Genomic DNA, 12,990 nt, shown 5'->3' with positions numbered 1-12,990 from the left:
TACACCAAATTTTCAATTGACCATGAAATATTTCTCCAAGCAGCCTTTTCTTCTTTCTTTTTTCAGCAAACACACATTATGTCGGGTAAAATGTTTCTCTTTGAACTCTCTGCTCCTCGTAGGGATAATGCTCTGAAATTGGAAATGGCAATGGATTGGAAAAAAGGAATGACAAAGAGTAGTATACATATAATTTTAGGATTTTACAGATTTGTCCTCCAAACTTCTTTTCACTAAAATTAGCCTAAACTCAACCAGATTGGATTGAGAGCATCTGTGGCATTTTTTAAGACTTTCCACAGATTCTCAATTAGACTAAGGTCCAGACCTTGACTGGGCCGTTGTACGGCACCAACATGCTGCCATCCGAATGTTTTATTGTAGCTCTCGCTGCGCCGTTGTCCAACTTTAGGGTGAACCTTCATCTTGGTCTCAAGTCTTGTGCAGCTTCCAACATGTTTTCTGTCAATATTGCCTATCTTCTTATCAACCCTGACGAACCTCAGTGTCAAATAAAAGGTTGCCTCAGCCCGACGCTGCTACCATCGTGTTACACCGTAGGGATGGGGACGAGTTCAGGGATGAATTCACTTTTAGTTGTGCTCCACACATAACGACACTTTTTGCATGTAGACCAGAAAGTTTTATTTGGATCTAATTTGACCAGAGCACCTCCATGGCTGCTGTGTCCCCTACATGGCTTGAGGAAAAACTGCAAGCTGGGCTTCTTGTTGCTTCCTTCCCACAATTACTTTTTTCTTGCTTTTCCTCCATAAAAGCTAGAATGGTGGGGTTCACAACTTTTATTTATGCTGTTGATAGGGTTTCCTACCTGAGCTATGGATCTCTGCAGTTCCTCCAGAGTTATAATGGGGCTGTCTCTGTGATTAATCCTCTGTTTGCCCCCCCAGCTGGTCAGTTGAAGCAGGTAGCCATGTCCTGGCATATCATTTTTGGCAACGTATTAAGCAGTGCTGCATGAGGTCTTCACAGCCTAGGGTGTAGCCCTTGCTCTCACCTCTGAGACCTCCACACAGCAGCTGTTCTTATAGTGGACTTCTAGGGGAGCTTGGAAGGCAATCTGCGTGATGAGAGATGAAAACAAATGCATATCACAGTATTCTTTTTTTATTTATTATTTGTACAAGGTGTAAAGTATAAGGGGTGTTAATACTTTAGCAAGTTGATTATTTAGATACAGTAATAAAAGCGTGCTAATTAACTTGTGAAGCGATGTGCACCATGATCAGCAGAGAAATTATGAATTTACGTTCATGCCTCACTGGTTCCCTGTCCTTTGTTGTTCCCAGGTTTCATCGGCCTTAGGGTCCACGCGCTCGGATAAAGAAGCACTTAAGATTTCCGTGAGAAGAAGCGGCTCTGTGCGCAGATTGCCCCCCCCTCCCCCCGCCCCCTCAACATTGCCAGACTTTGCTGTACTGTTTAATCGGGGAGGAGCCTGGAAGTAACTCACAACGTGGATCCTCTATGCCTGCCTTCCATCGCCCTCTCGCTACATCGCTTTTTGCCTCACCCAAGGCGGTGGCGGGCGAGGTCCAGATGCAGTATTTCTCCTAGTCGACGGGGGGGAGCGTGCAGGTTAGGAGGGGGAGAGAGAGAGACCCAACGTGCCAACGAAGGAGTGAGGCAGAGGAGGAGCGACACTACAGGGCTTACTCTCGCTCTGCTGCTGCGTGCGTGGTACCCTTCAGAGACTTGGATCTACTTAAAACCTTTAACGCGGCCTCATTCTGTGTTGCCTTTTTCTTCTCTTCGATGTAAATGGAAACGCTAACTCGTCTTGTTAATGTTACTAGAATCCAATAAAAGCAGTGATAACGATGAGGACCTATCACATTTCACACAGTAATAATAGATAACGGAGACTGAAGGACCGGAATGTGAAGATTTGGACGTTTTCCGCTTTAGGACTTGGCATCTCTGGGATATTGTGTTTTATATTAGTGATGTACAGACTGCTGTTGTTATATCTTAGAATGCAACTGGGGGAAAGATGTTATGATAAAGTATCCTGTTATGCACAAGACATTTTATTTTACAGTTGTAACCACATGAATAGTGAGAGCTTTTATTTGAGCCTTTTTTGTTTAATTGTTTGCCTTTGCCTGTGTTTGTGGTTGTGATTTTGAGGTGGCCAATTTAGCGTCAAACTAGCTGCAGAAAAAAAGATGTGCAGGTCAGGGAGGCCATCTGCGTTTTTTTTTTTTAACGCGTGCCAACATAAGCAATGCCTGAAGGACTATAGGAAAATGATTTTTAGCAGTCCACTGCATGAGCCGACCAGACGTCCAGCGTCTGGATGATCTCTCTTCATTTATACTTTTTTTATCAGTTTGTTTTTTTTACTTCCTTTTAAAGATTGAACAAGCAATGCATTCTGTAGCCATTTTAAAATAAGGTAATTCTCATAGCGTCTGTAATAAGAGCTTAAATATACGTTGCTGTGAGCTTAGATCAGGGATTTATACACACACACAAAAAAATAAATCAGAAAATGTATAAACGGTCAACAGGGAGTCCATTTTGGTAAAAAGGATTTTAAAGCTGCAGGTGTGTTTTATTGTATTTTTGTCTGGCCAGTAGCTTACAGGGTTCTCTATGCTGTGTATAGGTTCATATAGGTTTAACTAATGCTTCTGTATATCTTGTCTTCCTTTCATTTGGGAAATACATTTGAAATATAAAGGTGTTATAGGTTGCTATTTTTTTAAGTACAAAGCATTAGTAATGATTAAATGCTACAAGAATGGAAACATGAACGCCTTTCTTTTTCTGTAAAAACAAAAAACAAGTTGAGTTTTAATTGGATGTTGAATTGTATGAGCTGATGAGTTTTTTTTTTTTTTTTTGACTGTAAATAGTCATATCTGGATCCAAATAAATAATGCTATAATTCTCTGAACCTCCTATGAAGTGACGCTGTGTCCGGCTCCTTTTTTTCCCCTCTCCCGACTGTCCAACAGAGCCCCCCACAGTGGACAAGTTTGGTAGGGATGTGCAAAAAGCCTTGAAATTAACTAATCTTTGTATTCATATGTGGGCCATTCTACCGAATTGATGCAAACTGCTGTCCCCAATTAAAAAAATAATAATTTAAAACGTTAAAGTATGCAAATATTAGATGTTTACTAAGATTCTGAAAGTAACTATACAAACCCAATATGATATTTAAGATACCAGTATGTTTAATTTATATAAAATCATAATTTATAGGGTACTTTACAATGAGAGGTGGCTGGCGCCTACCCTAAGTCCTAAATTTCAATGCATGTCTTGAATTGGTCTTTTTTATTCATTTGAAAGGGAAGCATAAAAAAGTAATTTGATTTTGTACATATTTTGTAAATCATGAAAATGTATCCAAAAAATCTTTCAGCTCATAGGCTAAGACTGGTTTGAGCCACAACTCTTTTTTTTTTTTTTTTTTTTTTAGAAAAGGTGCTCAAAGGTCTGAAAATCAGTGTATAACTTAAAGAAACGTCTCTACCGAACACCTATTTTCTGCACTTAAAACTTTTGTTTGGTTTCATGGCAGAAAAAATGTTTGTATGTGTGCAATAGTTCACAAAAGTGATAGCTAACCATGTGCTGTTCAACCTCTTTAAGCTAGGCTCAAAGTCATCTAAAATTGTCACTATCGAAACATGTGGTGACGTTTCCGTAGCGAAACACCTCCCTCTGTTGGTGTATACTCCCCTTTACTTGCATTTACCTTCATCTACTCTGTATGAACAGCATTAAGTTTTTGAGCTCACACACAGAACTGTCATCAAGGAATATGACGAGATATTTGACGAGATTTCTGCTGTTTTTTTTCTTTTTTTTCTTGTTTGGTCACATAAAAATACTTTTGTGTTTTCAAAGTTAACTTGAGCATGTACAAACTAGTTTTCAAATGAATATTTACTTTGTTCATGACAAATAAAAATCTACCCAAACCAATTTAGCCGTTCTTGAAAAAGCAATCGCCCCTAAATCTTGAATTAATTGAGTAACCACAATATTTGAATGTGGATTCCCCATTGTCTGATTACTGTTGGTCCTGTAGAATAAGAGCAACCTAAAAATTCTTATAAAGCAACACATCACGTCCCACTCTAAAGACATTTAAAAACAGATGAGAGACACAGCTATTAGCATCTACCATTCTGGAAAGGGTAACAGGGCCATTTCTGAGAGCCATTATCACAAATGGAGAGAACAGAACAGTGCTGAATCTTGCCAGGAGTCACTGACCTACCAGAATTACTCCAAGAGTGCACTGATGACTCACCCAGGAGGTTACAAAAGAACCCAGAACAATATCTACTGCTCCGCAGAACTCAGATAAGGTTGGTGCTCATAATTCAACAATGAGAGACAAAAACTTAGCAAGAAAGGATCTGAAGAGGAGTTCTTGAGTAGAGAGAAAAAACTGTTGACCAAAAAAGCACAAAGGACTATCTCATGTTTGCTATATATATATCCGTCCGTCAGTCCGTTGTCTTCCGCTTATCCGGGGTCGGGTCGCGGGGGTACAATACAAGCGGCTGAAATGAGTTTTCTCCGTAGTGTGTCTGGGCTCTCCCTTAGAGATAGGGTGAGGAGCTCAGTCATCAGGGGAGGACTCAGAGTAGAGCCGCTGCTCCTCCACGTCGAGAGGAGCCAGTTGAGGTGGCTCGGGCATCTGGTCAGGATGCCTCCTGGACGCCTCCCTGGAGAGGTGTTCCGGGCACGTCCCACCGGGAGGAGGCCCAGGGGAAGACCCAGGACACGCTGGAGGGACTATGTCTCCCGGCTGGCCTGGGAACGCCTTGGGATTCCTCCTGAGGAGCTGGCCCAAGTGGCTGGGGAGAGGGACGTCTGGGCCTCCCTACTGAAGCTGCTACCCCCGCGACCCGATATATATATATATATATATATATATATATATATATATATATATATATATATATATATATATATATATGCGACAGACTGGTGAGGTTGTACCCCGCCTCTCGCCCATTGACAGCTGGAGACAGGAACCAGCACCCCTCATGACCCCACAAGGGATTGACGAAATCAAAGTGGAGTCCTTTGGAAAGCTTGGTTGACTATAATGTTATACAGTCAACCACTATAATGTTATAGTCACCCATGGTGGTGGTAATGTGATGGTCTGCTTTGATGGAACCAAGAATTCAGCACACATGTGCATGCTTATAGTCTATATGTCCAAAGCACAGTAGTAATCCTACCTCTGAGCTGCTTGCTGGGGGAAATAAAACAAAAACACAAATGCTGTGATGCTGCAGGCTAAAAAACTCACCCTTGTTGCTGATTCATTTAAACTAACATTGAATAAGAAAGTTGTACCAAGTTCCTTATGTAAAAGACCCACTTATCAGTCACTTGTTGCCATTCATTTATCAACAACACTTGATGGTAGTTATTGTCAAGGGTCAGAGCACAGGGATACTAGTTTTCCACATGGCTTGCATTGTTTGTTCCCCTACTTAACAAACTGAATCATCGCCATTTTTTATTTGCATTTTTTATTTATGGTTATCTTTGGCTGACATAAACATGTGTATGAACATTTGAAATGTTAAACGTGACAAAAAAAAGTGAAAATAAAACATACAAGGGGATCAGTCGCGATGAATCGTAGTGAATGTGGTGATTTTTCGGCCAGCTCAAAATGTCGCTGTCTCTTTAAGAAAACGTGCTCCCTCCCTCGTGGCTCTAAAGAACGTGACGTAACTTCCGTGTGTGAGAACCGGGAATCCGCTGTGTACGTTCACCTCTGCGCACACCGCAAACTTTTACAAGTTGTTACGGTTAGTAAACTTTTCAGCCACTACTCGTCGTGATATATTTAACAGCAGACAACTAAAACCCACATTACTAGTGTGTGTGTCAGGAAGTTATCGTAGTTTTTTCCCGCTTTTCATTCATTATCGATTGTGATGCTAACTCTGAGCTAACTGTCGGTGGCTCCTGGCCACTTAACCGTTTTACATTTATTTTAAACAAATAGCTCACTAATATAGACGTGAAAGCGGTTGTTTTATGAGTTGTTTATACCGATAAACTGGGTTAATTTTCTTGCGTGTTATTTACTGTGATGCATGTTAGTCAGGTTAGCTAACTTTAGCCAGCACACATGTGGAAAGTTTTAGATCACGCAGCTGAATTTAAAGCTGTGAAAGATTAACTGGGTTGCGATTCATGCGCGACGCAGATGTTGCTAAAGGGCAAGATGCCACGTCGAGGCCTGTTAAAAAAAATACAGCGATTGCTAAATGTTTAAAATCCGATTGAACAATTATATTTTAGTTGCCTCACAGCGAAAGTTGGCTCAAATCACTGATGGTTGCAGAACAGCACTCAGTGCAAATGGTCTCAGAGCGTCGTGGACCATAACCAGATCGATCTCAGACACGTACACGTCTAATAATACCAGAATAACGTAATTGGCACTAAGCGGATGCATAAATAGCCGCAATGTTAACTGAAGTGGACAGTATGCTTATTGCTAAATGGTACCTTTTATGTGTAAAGTGAGTAATTGGGATCAGTTTTGTGGGTCCAGGCCAGACTGTAGTTAGCATTGTGGCTCACTACACGTTGAATGTTGTTTTTTTTTTTGTCTGAGTTTGGGAGCAGAGGTGCAGAAAGTACAGCTGTTCCCTGTGTAAAATGATCCCCTCACAGCTGTTACAGCCCATCAGCTACTGGCCAGTGAGATAAAGGCTGTTTGTGTCTGTAGTGGGTCAGCGGGGCTGCCTCCATGTTGGGTTCTATACTCCCAGACTTTAGTCTTCACGTTAAGCCGTAAACTTTAATAGATTAAAGGTTGGTGTTCAGGTTGTCTACGCCTGTATCTCTTGTAGCCTTAATTCTGAGAGTTTTTTAAGGATATTATATTGTTTAACAAATAATGTTGTTTGATAGAGAAACTTTAATGAAAATCCTTGCTAATGCTGTTTTTCACGGCTCCTTTGTTTCCCGCAGTGTGAATGCTTTGCTGCCATGCCTGCTAAAAAGACCGGAACCAAGAGGAGGACTATAGACAGTCCTGTAGGTGTGGAGGAGGCCAAGAAAGTAAAAGGTAAGTCATAAAGTGGAGCACTACGTTGGTTGGAGTTAATAGATAAGCTGGAACATTAAACTACATTGAAGCATACTTTGTATTCTGCATTTCTTCATTTTTGGCAAGCAGAAGCTTTTTACTGGAGATGCACCAGGCTTCGGCGCTGTTGGACAAATTTTGTTTATTCTGTATTACGCAATCTTTTTTCATGCAGTTATTGGCGAACCAATTTAAAATATGCCTTATTACAACCTACTGAGTGTTAAGTTAGTGTTAACTAGTTAGGCTAGTTAAGAAAAAAAAGACTATCTTGTCTGCTTTTATTTCTTTTAAGCGACATCCCTTATTAAAGCTATCCAGCTTTGCTCCTTTAGCGGAGCATGGCTCTCATAATGTCTGGGTCCATGTCCTATGAAGAAATGAAATAAAGGTTTCTGATTCTATTCCTGTTTTTGTGTGCGTTTGTCACAGTTTCACACAGGAGTCACTGTAAAGAGGCGGGCCAGGTTCTAGTTTTGGGCCAAGGTGATGTTGGACAGCTGGGCTTAGGGGAGGACATCATAGAGAGGAAGAAGCCGGCCCTGGTTTCACTGCCAGAGAAGATGGTGCAGGTGGTGGCAGGAGGGATGCACACAGTGTGTCTCAGTGAAGCTGGGCATGTGAGTCTACGTCGGTCTTTTTCCTTTCGGAAAGGTTGCATTAAAGAAGCCGCGTTCCTCGGGTAAACATCTATCGGTTGTTTCTAGATCTACACGTTTGGTTGCAACGACGAGGGCGCTCTGGGTCGGGACACGTCAGAAGAAGGGTCCGAGATGGTTCCTGGAAAAGTGACGCTGAATGAGAAGGTGATCCAGGTGTCTGCAGGGGACAGCCACACCGCCGCCCTCACAGAGGATGGATCAGTGTACATCTGGGGCTCCTTCAGGGTTAGTTTGGGTTTTTTAATCTTTTTTTATCCACTTCTCACATGTTTGAAAACCTACAGGTGTAAATTTTCTAGTTATATGTGAAAGATGTTGACTTTGAGCACTTTTTTTCTATTTTCATAGTGTTACAAGTCACCGTAGCATGGAAAGTGAAATGTAAATACAGCAGCAAAGTAAACATCAGTCGGGTAATCGACGGTTGCGTTGGATAGAAATAGGATGATTACATTTTCTGGCTGTTTTTTTTATCTCCTTGTAGAAGAGCTTGGTGTTTGTGGGTCATTTGATTACTGGTAGCCAGTACATGTCTTAAAAAGGGTTTAAGCGTTTAACTAGTTTTATTTACCTGTTTATTTTGACAAAAACACTTTTAAAAGAATCTGTTCTGTGCTGTTATTACTGAAATCTGTAATAGTTCAGGTTCAACCTAAAAAGCTTTGCCCATGCTGAGTTGTAACCCTTCTTTCTAGGTTATGCTTCTGGCATTTTTTTTTTTTTTAAGGTGCTTAAATGAGTGCGTTGGATCCACTTTGTTTTTGTTTTTTTCCAGGACAACAATGGTGTTATTGGTCTTCTGGAACCCATGAAAACGTGTCCGGTTCCAGTAAAGTTCCCCGTCACAGAACCTGTTGTGAAGATTGCCTCAGGTGTGCTGTACTTCACTTTCACGTTGTTTTATGTCTGCGTTGTAAAAGCTAACGGGTTTGTTTGTCTGTGATAGGCAACGATCATGTGGTGTTGCTCACGCTGGATGGAAACCTTTACACGTCGGGCTCTGCAGAGCAGGGGCAGCTGGGACGAGTACCAGAGCATTTTTCAAACAGAGGCGGCAGGAAAGGTCTTGGTGGGTAACTTCTGTGAAACCAAGAACGTTGTTTGATGGCAACATGTCATTCTGGTGTTGCTCATGTTTCTTTGCCGTCTGTGCCCTGGCCTCTCAGAGCGACTGCTGGTCCCGCAGATGGTGAAACTTAGAGGGAAAGTTCACTTCACTGATGCCTTCTGTGGAGCGTATCTCACCTTTGCTGTGTCTAAAGAAGGATATGTGTACGGATTCGGTCTGTCAAACTACCACCAGCTGGGTAAGAGTGGCTTTTTTTGTGATTATTTAGAGAGAATATTGATCTGTGGACACCAGTGACGTTTCTTGGTGTATTAAATATGATTGCACATCGTTTGCGGCGCTAATTCACTTTGACAGTATGCGGTGTTGGTACGTTCCTTCACAGTAAATGCTGCCATTTTTCTACACCATCTTTCCAGGCACTAAAAACACCGCCATGTGTTTTGTTCCCGTAAAACTGACCTGCTTTAAGAACTCCACCACGGCCTGGGTGGACTTTTCTGGAGGACAACATCACACTCTCTGCCTCGATGCTGAAGGTAAGCAGACCACAGCGACTTAAAGACTAGATATTAACGTTAAAACAGGCTAGCTCTGATTAATGTTGGCATGCAAAGACAATATTACTGCTGTTTATATAATTAATATACCAGAGGGAAATATGATCTTTTTGTTTTTGCTGTTTTCTAATTTTAGGGCAGGTTTATAGCCTGGGTAGAGCAGAGTACGGCCGCCTTGGACTTGGTGAAGGAGCTGAGGAGAAGAGCGAGCCGACCCCCGTGCCGGCGATGGAGCCGGTGAAAGGAGTGTCGTGTGGAGCTTCTGTCAGCTACGCCGTCACCAGACAAGGTGAGAAACTAGCTAGTTTGGCAGGTTTATTTGGTTAACAGTTCTCCAGGTCAGCTTGATGTGTGATCTTTTGGGACTTAGGACACTTATATGTAAAAAAAAAAAAAAAAAAAAAACCTTGGCTGTAATACAAAGAGGTGCTGGAGGTCCTTTGATTTAGAAAGTAGTGTTTAATCTAACATAATTTGAAGGAATTAAAAGGTGACTACTAACTTAGCCTTTTTCTTTAATGTATTTTCAGATTAGTAAAAATCAGCTACTAACTGAAGTGTTTACACACTAAGAATTGTCAATTTTCAGTGTTCATGCATTTAAAAGGACCTTTCAGAGTTTCTGAAGTTCAGTTCTGTTAAAACCTCGTACTTAGCATCCTTCCTGCAGTAGATAAGTCTTTGCTTCTTGATTTAGTACAAATTCAGATTAGTTGGTCCTGCAGGTTACCAGTTAATTAAAGACTGGCTAAGACCAAAGGCTCTTTTTACTGTCTTGGAAAAAATTAAACGGCTCATATAATACAGTTTTGATCGTGCTGTTAAACTGTCACCTGATCACATTTGCATTAGAACTTTGCATCAAAACATGTTGGGAATGGAAGGTAGGAGGCGGCGGAAGAAAAATAAATGTGCTGCTGCTCTGGGTTTCCTGAGATGAGAGTAAACAATCAGGAGGAAAACAAAGTCAATGTTTTGTTGAAGCTAGAAAGTGTAAAAATGTAATGATCTTATACGGGTAATCTTCCTGTTGTGTTCAGTCAAATTAGAAAAATGAATGAGCAGATTTCCTTATTTTGCACTTTACTGTTAGATGTAATTTCCTCACTGCTGGCTTTGTTCCCTCTCAACACACTCCAGGATCTCTGTATGCGTGGGGCATGGGAACCAACCTGCAGCTCGGCACAGGAGAGGAAGAAGACGAGTGGAGTCCAGTAAAGATGACAGGAAAGCAGCTGGAGAACCGTGAAGTTCTGCAGGCATCCAGTGGGGGGCAGCACACAGTCTTACTGGTTAAAGACAAACAGGAGAGCTGATGTCCCTCTGACACAACGAGGGCATAGTTTTGATCGTTTTTGATGTGGGGGCCATGTTCAGGATGCTCAGAGTTGATATTCAGGAACCTTTTTGTGACTCTCTGTGCTGAGGAAGCGTGACGTTCAGCGCACAGAGGAGAGGTGAGGCTTGGCCTCTTTTAGAAGAACTGCCTTGTTCTTAACGTGGATGAAATGTTCACATTGTGTCTGGTAGATCATGTAAAATGAGGCTATTTTTATGGGTCTTTTGTTTTGTTTAAATTCTCATCGAGTCATTTTGAATGACTGAAAGTGTTTAGTGTGTGTGAAAGTAACTGCATGTTCAAAAATGAGAGAAACTGTTTGGTAACGTCTGTGTACACTAGTCTTTTAAAATATTTTCTTTAAGCAATAATCTGAATTTGGTCTGGACGGGACATTCATAGTCTGTGAGTTTAAGATGTGCAACTACTGTTCATTTTATTCAGTGCACACAAACACGCAGCCGTTGTGACTGTGTGTAAATGTAATAACACATTCTGGATCCTGCATTTTGTTGCCTTTCCGGTCTGACAATAAAGGTGGTTATTTTTTAAGACCTGTTCTTGTTGTACACAAAGTTATTTTAGAAACATTTAGATAATGTGGGTTTTTTAAATTACAGGTTATATTTCAGCTACGGTTTCAAGTTTTAACATTACAGGGTAATAAATGAGTTCTCTAGTTAAGTGATCTGATGAGGCGAGAGATACTTGGGTAGGACAGGAATAAATCATATTCAGGCGGGGGAGGTTGCTGCAGGTCCCTTGACTTATAACAATAGTGTAGCATCTGACAGAATTTGAAGGAATTGAAAGATGTATGTGAGTTTAAAAAAAAAAAAAAGATTAAGTCTTCTGATTATTCTGAAAAAATGTTATAGACTAAACCAGGAACAAGATGATCAGTAACTGATCCCATGGGAAAATCGAGTTCTGAGGTTTAAGTTTGAATTTTTTCAATAACTGAACATCTTAGTCAAAGTAGCTTGTTTTTAAAATTCACTATAGATACTTTTTATGTTTTTACTGTTAATTTGTAGTAGTATTGATATTCTATTTTGCCTTATACTTGAGCTACCTCAATCCCACAAAAACATCTTCCAATGAAATCGTAAGATACGTGTTATATTAAGAGCCTTTGACCGATAGTTTCTGATTTTTCTTTCTTTTTTGTTAAATGTATAAGTTGTATTTAGTCTATCTTTAGAATCTGTTTAGTTGAATAAGGCACATACAATAGATATCCAGTAAATTTAGGTATGTTATAATCAAATGAACATTAGTCAGTGCGACTGGGTGAATGTGGCTCTGGTCAATGTAAAGCGGTTAGTATGAGTAGAAAAGCGCAATATAAATTGTCCATTTACCATTAGGCACTGTAATGAGCGACCTCTCAGTAGATATTCTACTGCGAGGTATAAAGCAGTATACAGTATAAATCCCTTAATAATCAAGCTCCATCATATATTAGAGCTCTGATTACCCCGTATGTTCCTAACAGAGCACTTCACTCTCAGACTGCAGGTCTGCTGGTGGTTCCTAGAGTCTCTAAAAGTAGAATGGGAGGCAGATCCTTTAGCTATCAGGCTCCTCTCCTGTGGAACCAACTCCCAGTTTTGGTCCGTGAGGCAGACACTCTGTCTACTTTTAAGACTAAGCTTAAAACTTTCCTATTTGACAAAGCTTATAGTTAGAGTGGTTCATGTTACCCTGAGCTATCTCTATAGTTATGCTGCTATAGGCTTAGGCTGCTGGAGGACATCAGGGTCTAATTTTCTCACTATTGAGTTCTACTGTTCTCCAGTTTTGCATTGCTTCTCGTCATTTCAGCTTTTAACTTTTTGCTCTCTCTCTTTTTTCTTCATAGTAGGTACACCTGGTCTGACGTTCTGTTAGCTGTGACATCATCCAGAGAAGACGGCTCACCCTCTATTACCATCTAATGTAGAACAGATTACTGGATCAATGTGTGCTTCTGTGCTTTTTTGTCTCTCTTGTTGTGTCTCTGCTCTGTCTTCTGTAACCCCAGTCGGTCGAGGCAGATGACCGTTCATACTGAGCCCGGTTCTGCTGGAGGGTTTTCCTTCCTGTTAATGGGGAGTTTTTCTTTCCACTGTCGCTTCATGCTTGCTCAGTATGAGGGATTGCTGCAAAGCCATGAACAATGTAGATGACTCTCCCTGTAGCTCTACGCTTCCCCAGGAGTGAATGCTGCTTGTCGGGACTTTGAAGCAATCAACTGGTTT

General features: G+C 41.0%; 2 protein-coding genes across 6 annotated transcripts in view; both read left to right on the top strand.

Annotated features, from left to right (window-relative positions):
• Window positions 1-2,938, top strand: part of phactr4b (phosphatase and actin regulator 4b) — a 47,424-nt gene extending 44,486 nt beyond the window's left edge. For all 5 annotated transcript variants that reach the window (XM_012852335.3, XM_012852336.3, XM_012852334.3 and 2 more), the window contains one exon: window positions 1,311-2,938. In XM_012852335.3, coding sequence (XP_012707789.2) covers window positions 1,311-1,326 — 16 coding nt within the window. In that variant the 3' untranslated portion in view covers window positions 1,327-2,938. The remainder of the gene's footprint in view (window positions 1-1,310) is intronic.
• Window positions 2,939-5,726: 2,788 nt separating this feature from the next.
• Window positions 5,727-11,306, top strand: rcc1 (regulator of chromosome condensation 1). The gene is made up of 10 exons (XM_012852339.3): window positions 5,727-5,822; window positions 7,000-7,096; window positions 7,550-7,737; window positions 7,825-8,004; window positions 8,555-8,651; window positions 8,726-8,848; window positions 8,946-9,086; window positions 9,268-9,387; window positions 9,545-9,697; window positions 10,549-11,306. The coding sequence occupies exons 2-10, from the start codon at window positions 7,018-7,020 to the stop codon at window positions 10,722-10,724; spliced, it is 1,257 nt and encodes a 418-aa protein (XP_012707793.2). The 5' UTR covers window positions 5,727-5,822; window positions 7,000-7,017; the 3' UTR covers window positions 10,725-11,306.
• Window positions 11,307-12,990: the final 1,684 nt, after the last annotated feature.

The sequence above is a fragment of the Fundulus heteroclitus genome, chromosome 3 (assembly GCF_011125445.2).
Source record: "Fundulus heteroclitus isolate FHET01 chromosome 3, MU-UCD_Fhet_4.1, whole genome shotgun sequence".
Lineage (NCBI taxonomy): Eukaryota > Metazoa > Chordata > Actinopteri > Cyprinodontiformes > Fundulidae > Fundulus > Fundulus heteroclitus.
This window is presented reverse-complemented; position numbering and strand designations above follow the sequence as displayed.

Bases quoted from the DNA above. Each gene is read 5' to 3' on its own strand.
- rcc1 (XM_012852339.3), top strand. From the start codon at position 7,018: ATGCCTGCTAAAAAGACCGGAACCAAGAGGAGGACTATAGACAGTCCT. The intron at 8,652-8,725 runs GTGTGCTGTACT...TGTCTGTGATAG, and splicing joins TGTTGTGAAGATTGCCTCAG to GCAACGATCATGTGGTGTTG. The intron at 9,087-9,267 runs GTAAGAGTGGCT...CCATCTTTCCAG, and splicing joins GTCAAACTACCACCAGCTGG to GCACTAAAAACACCGCCATG.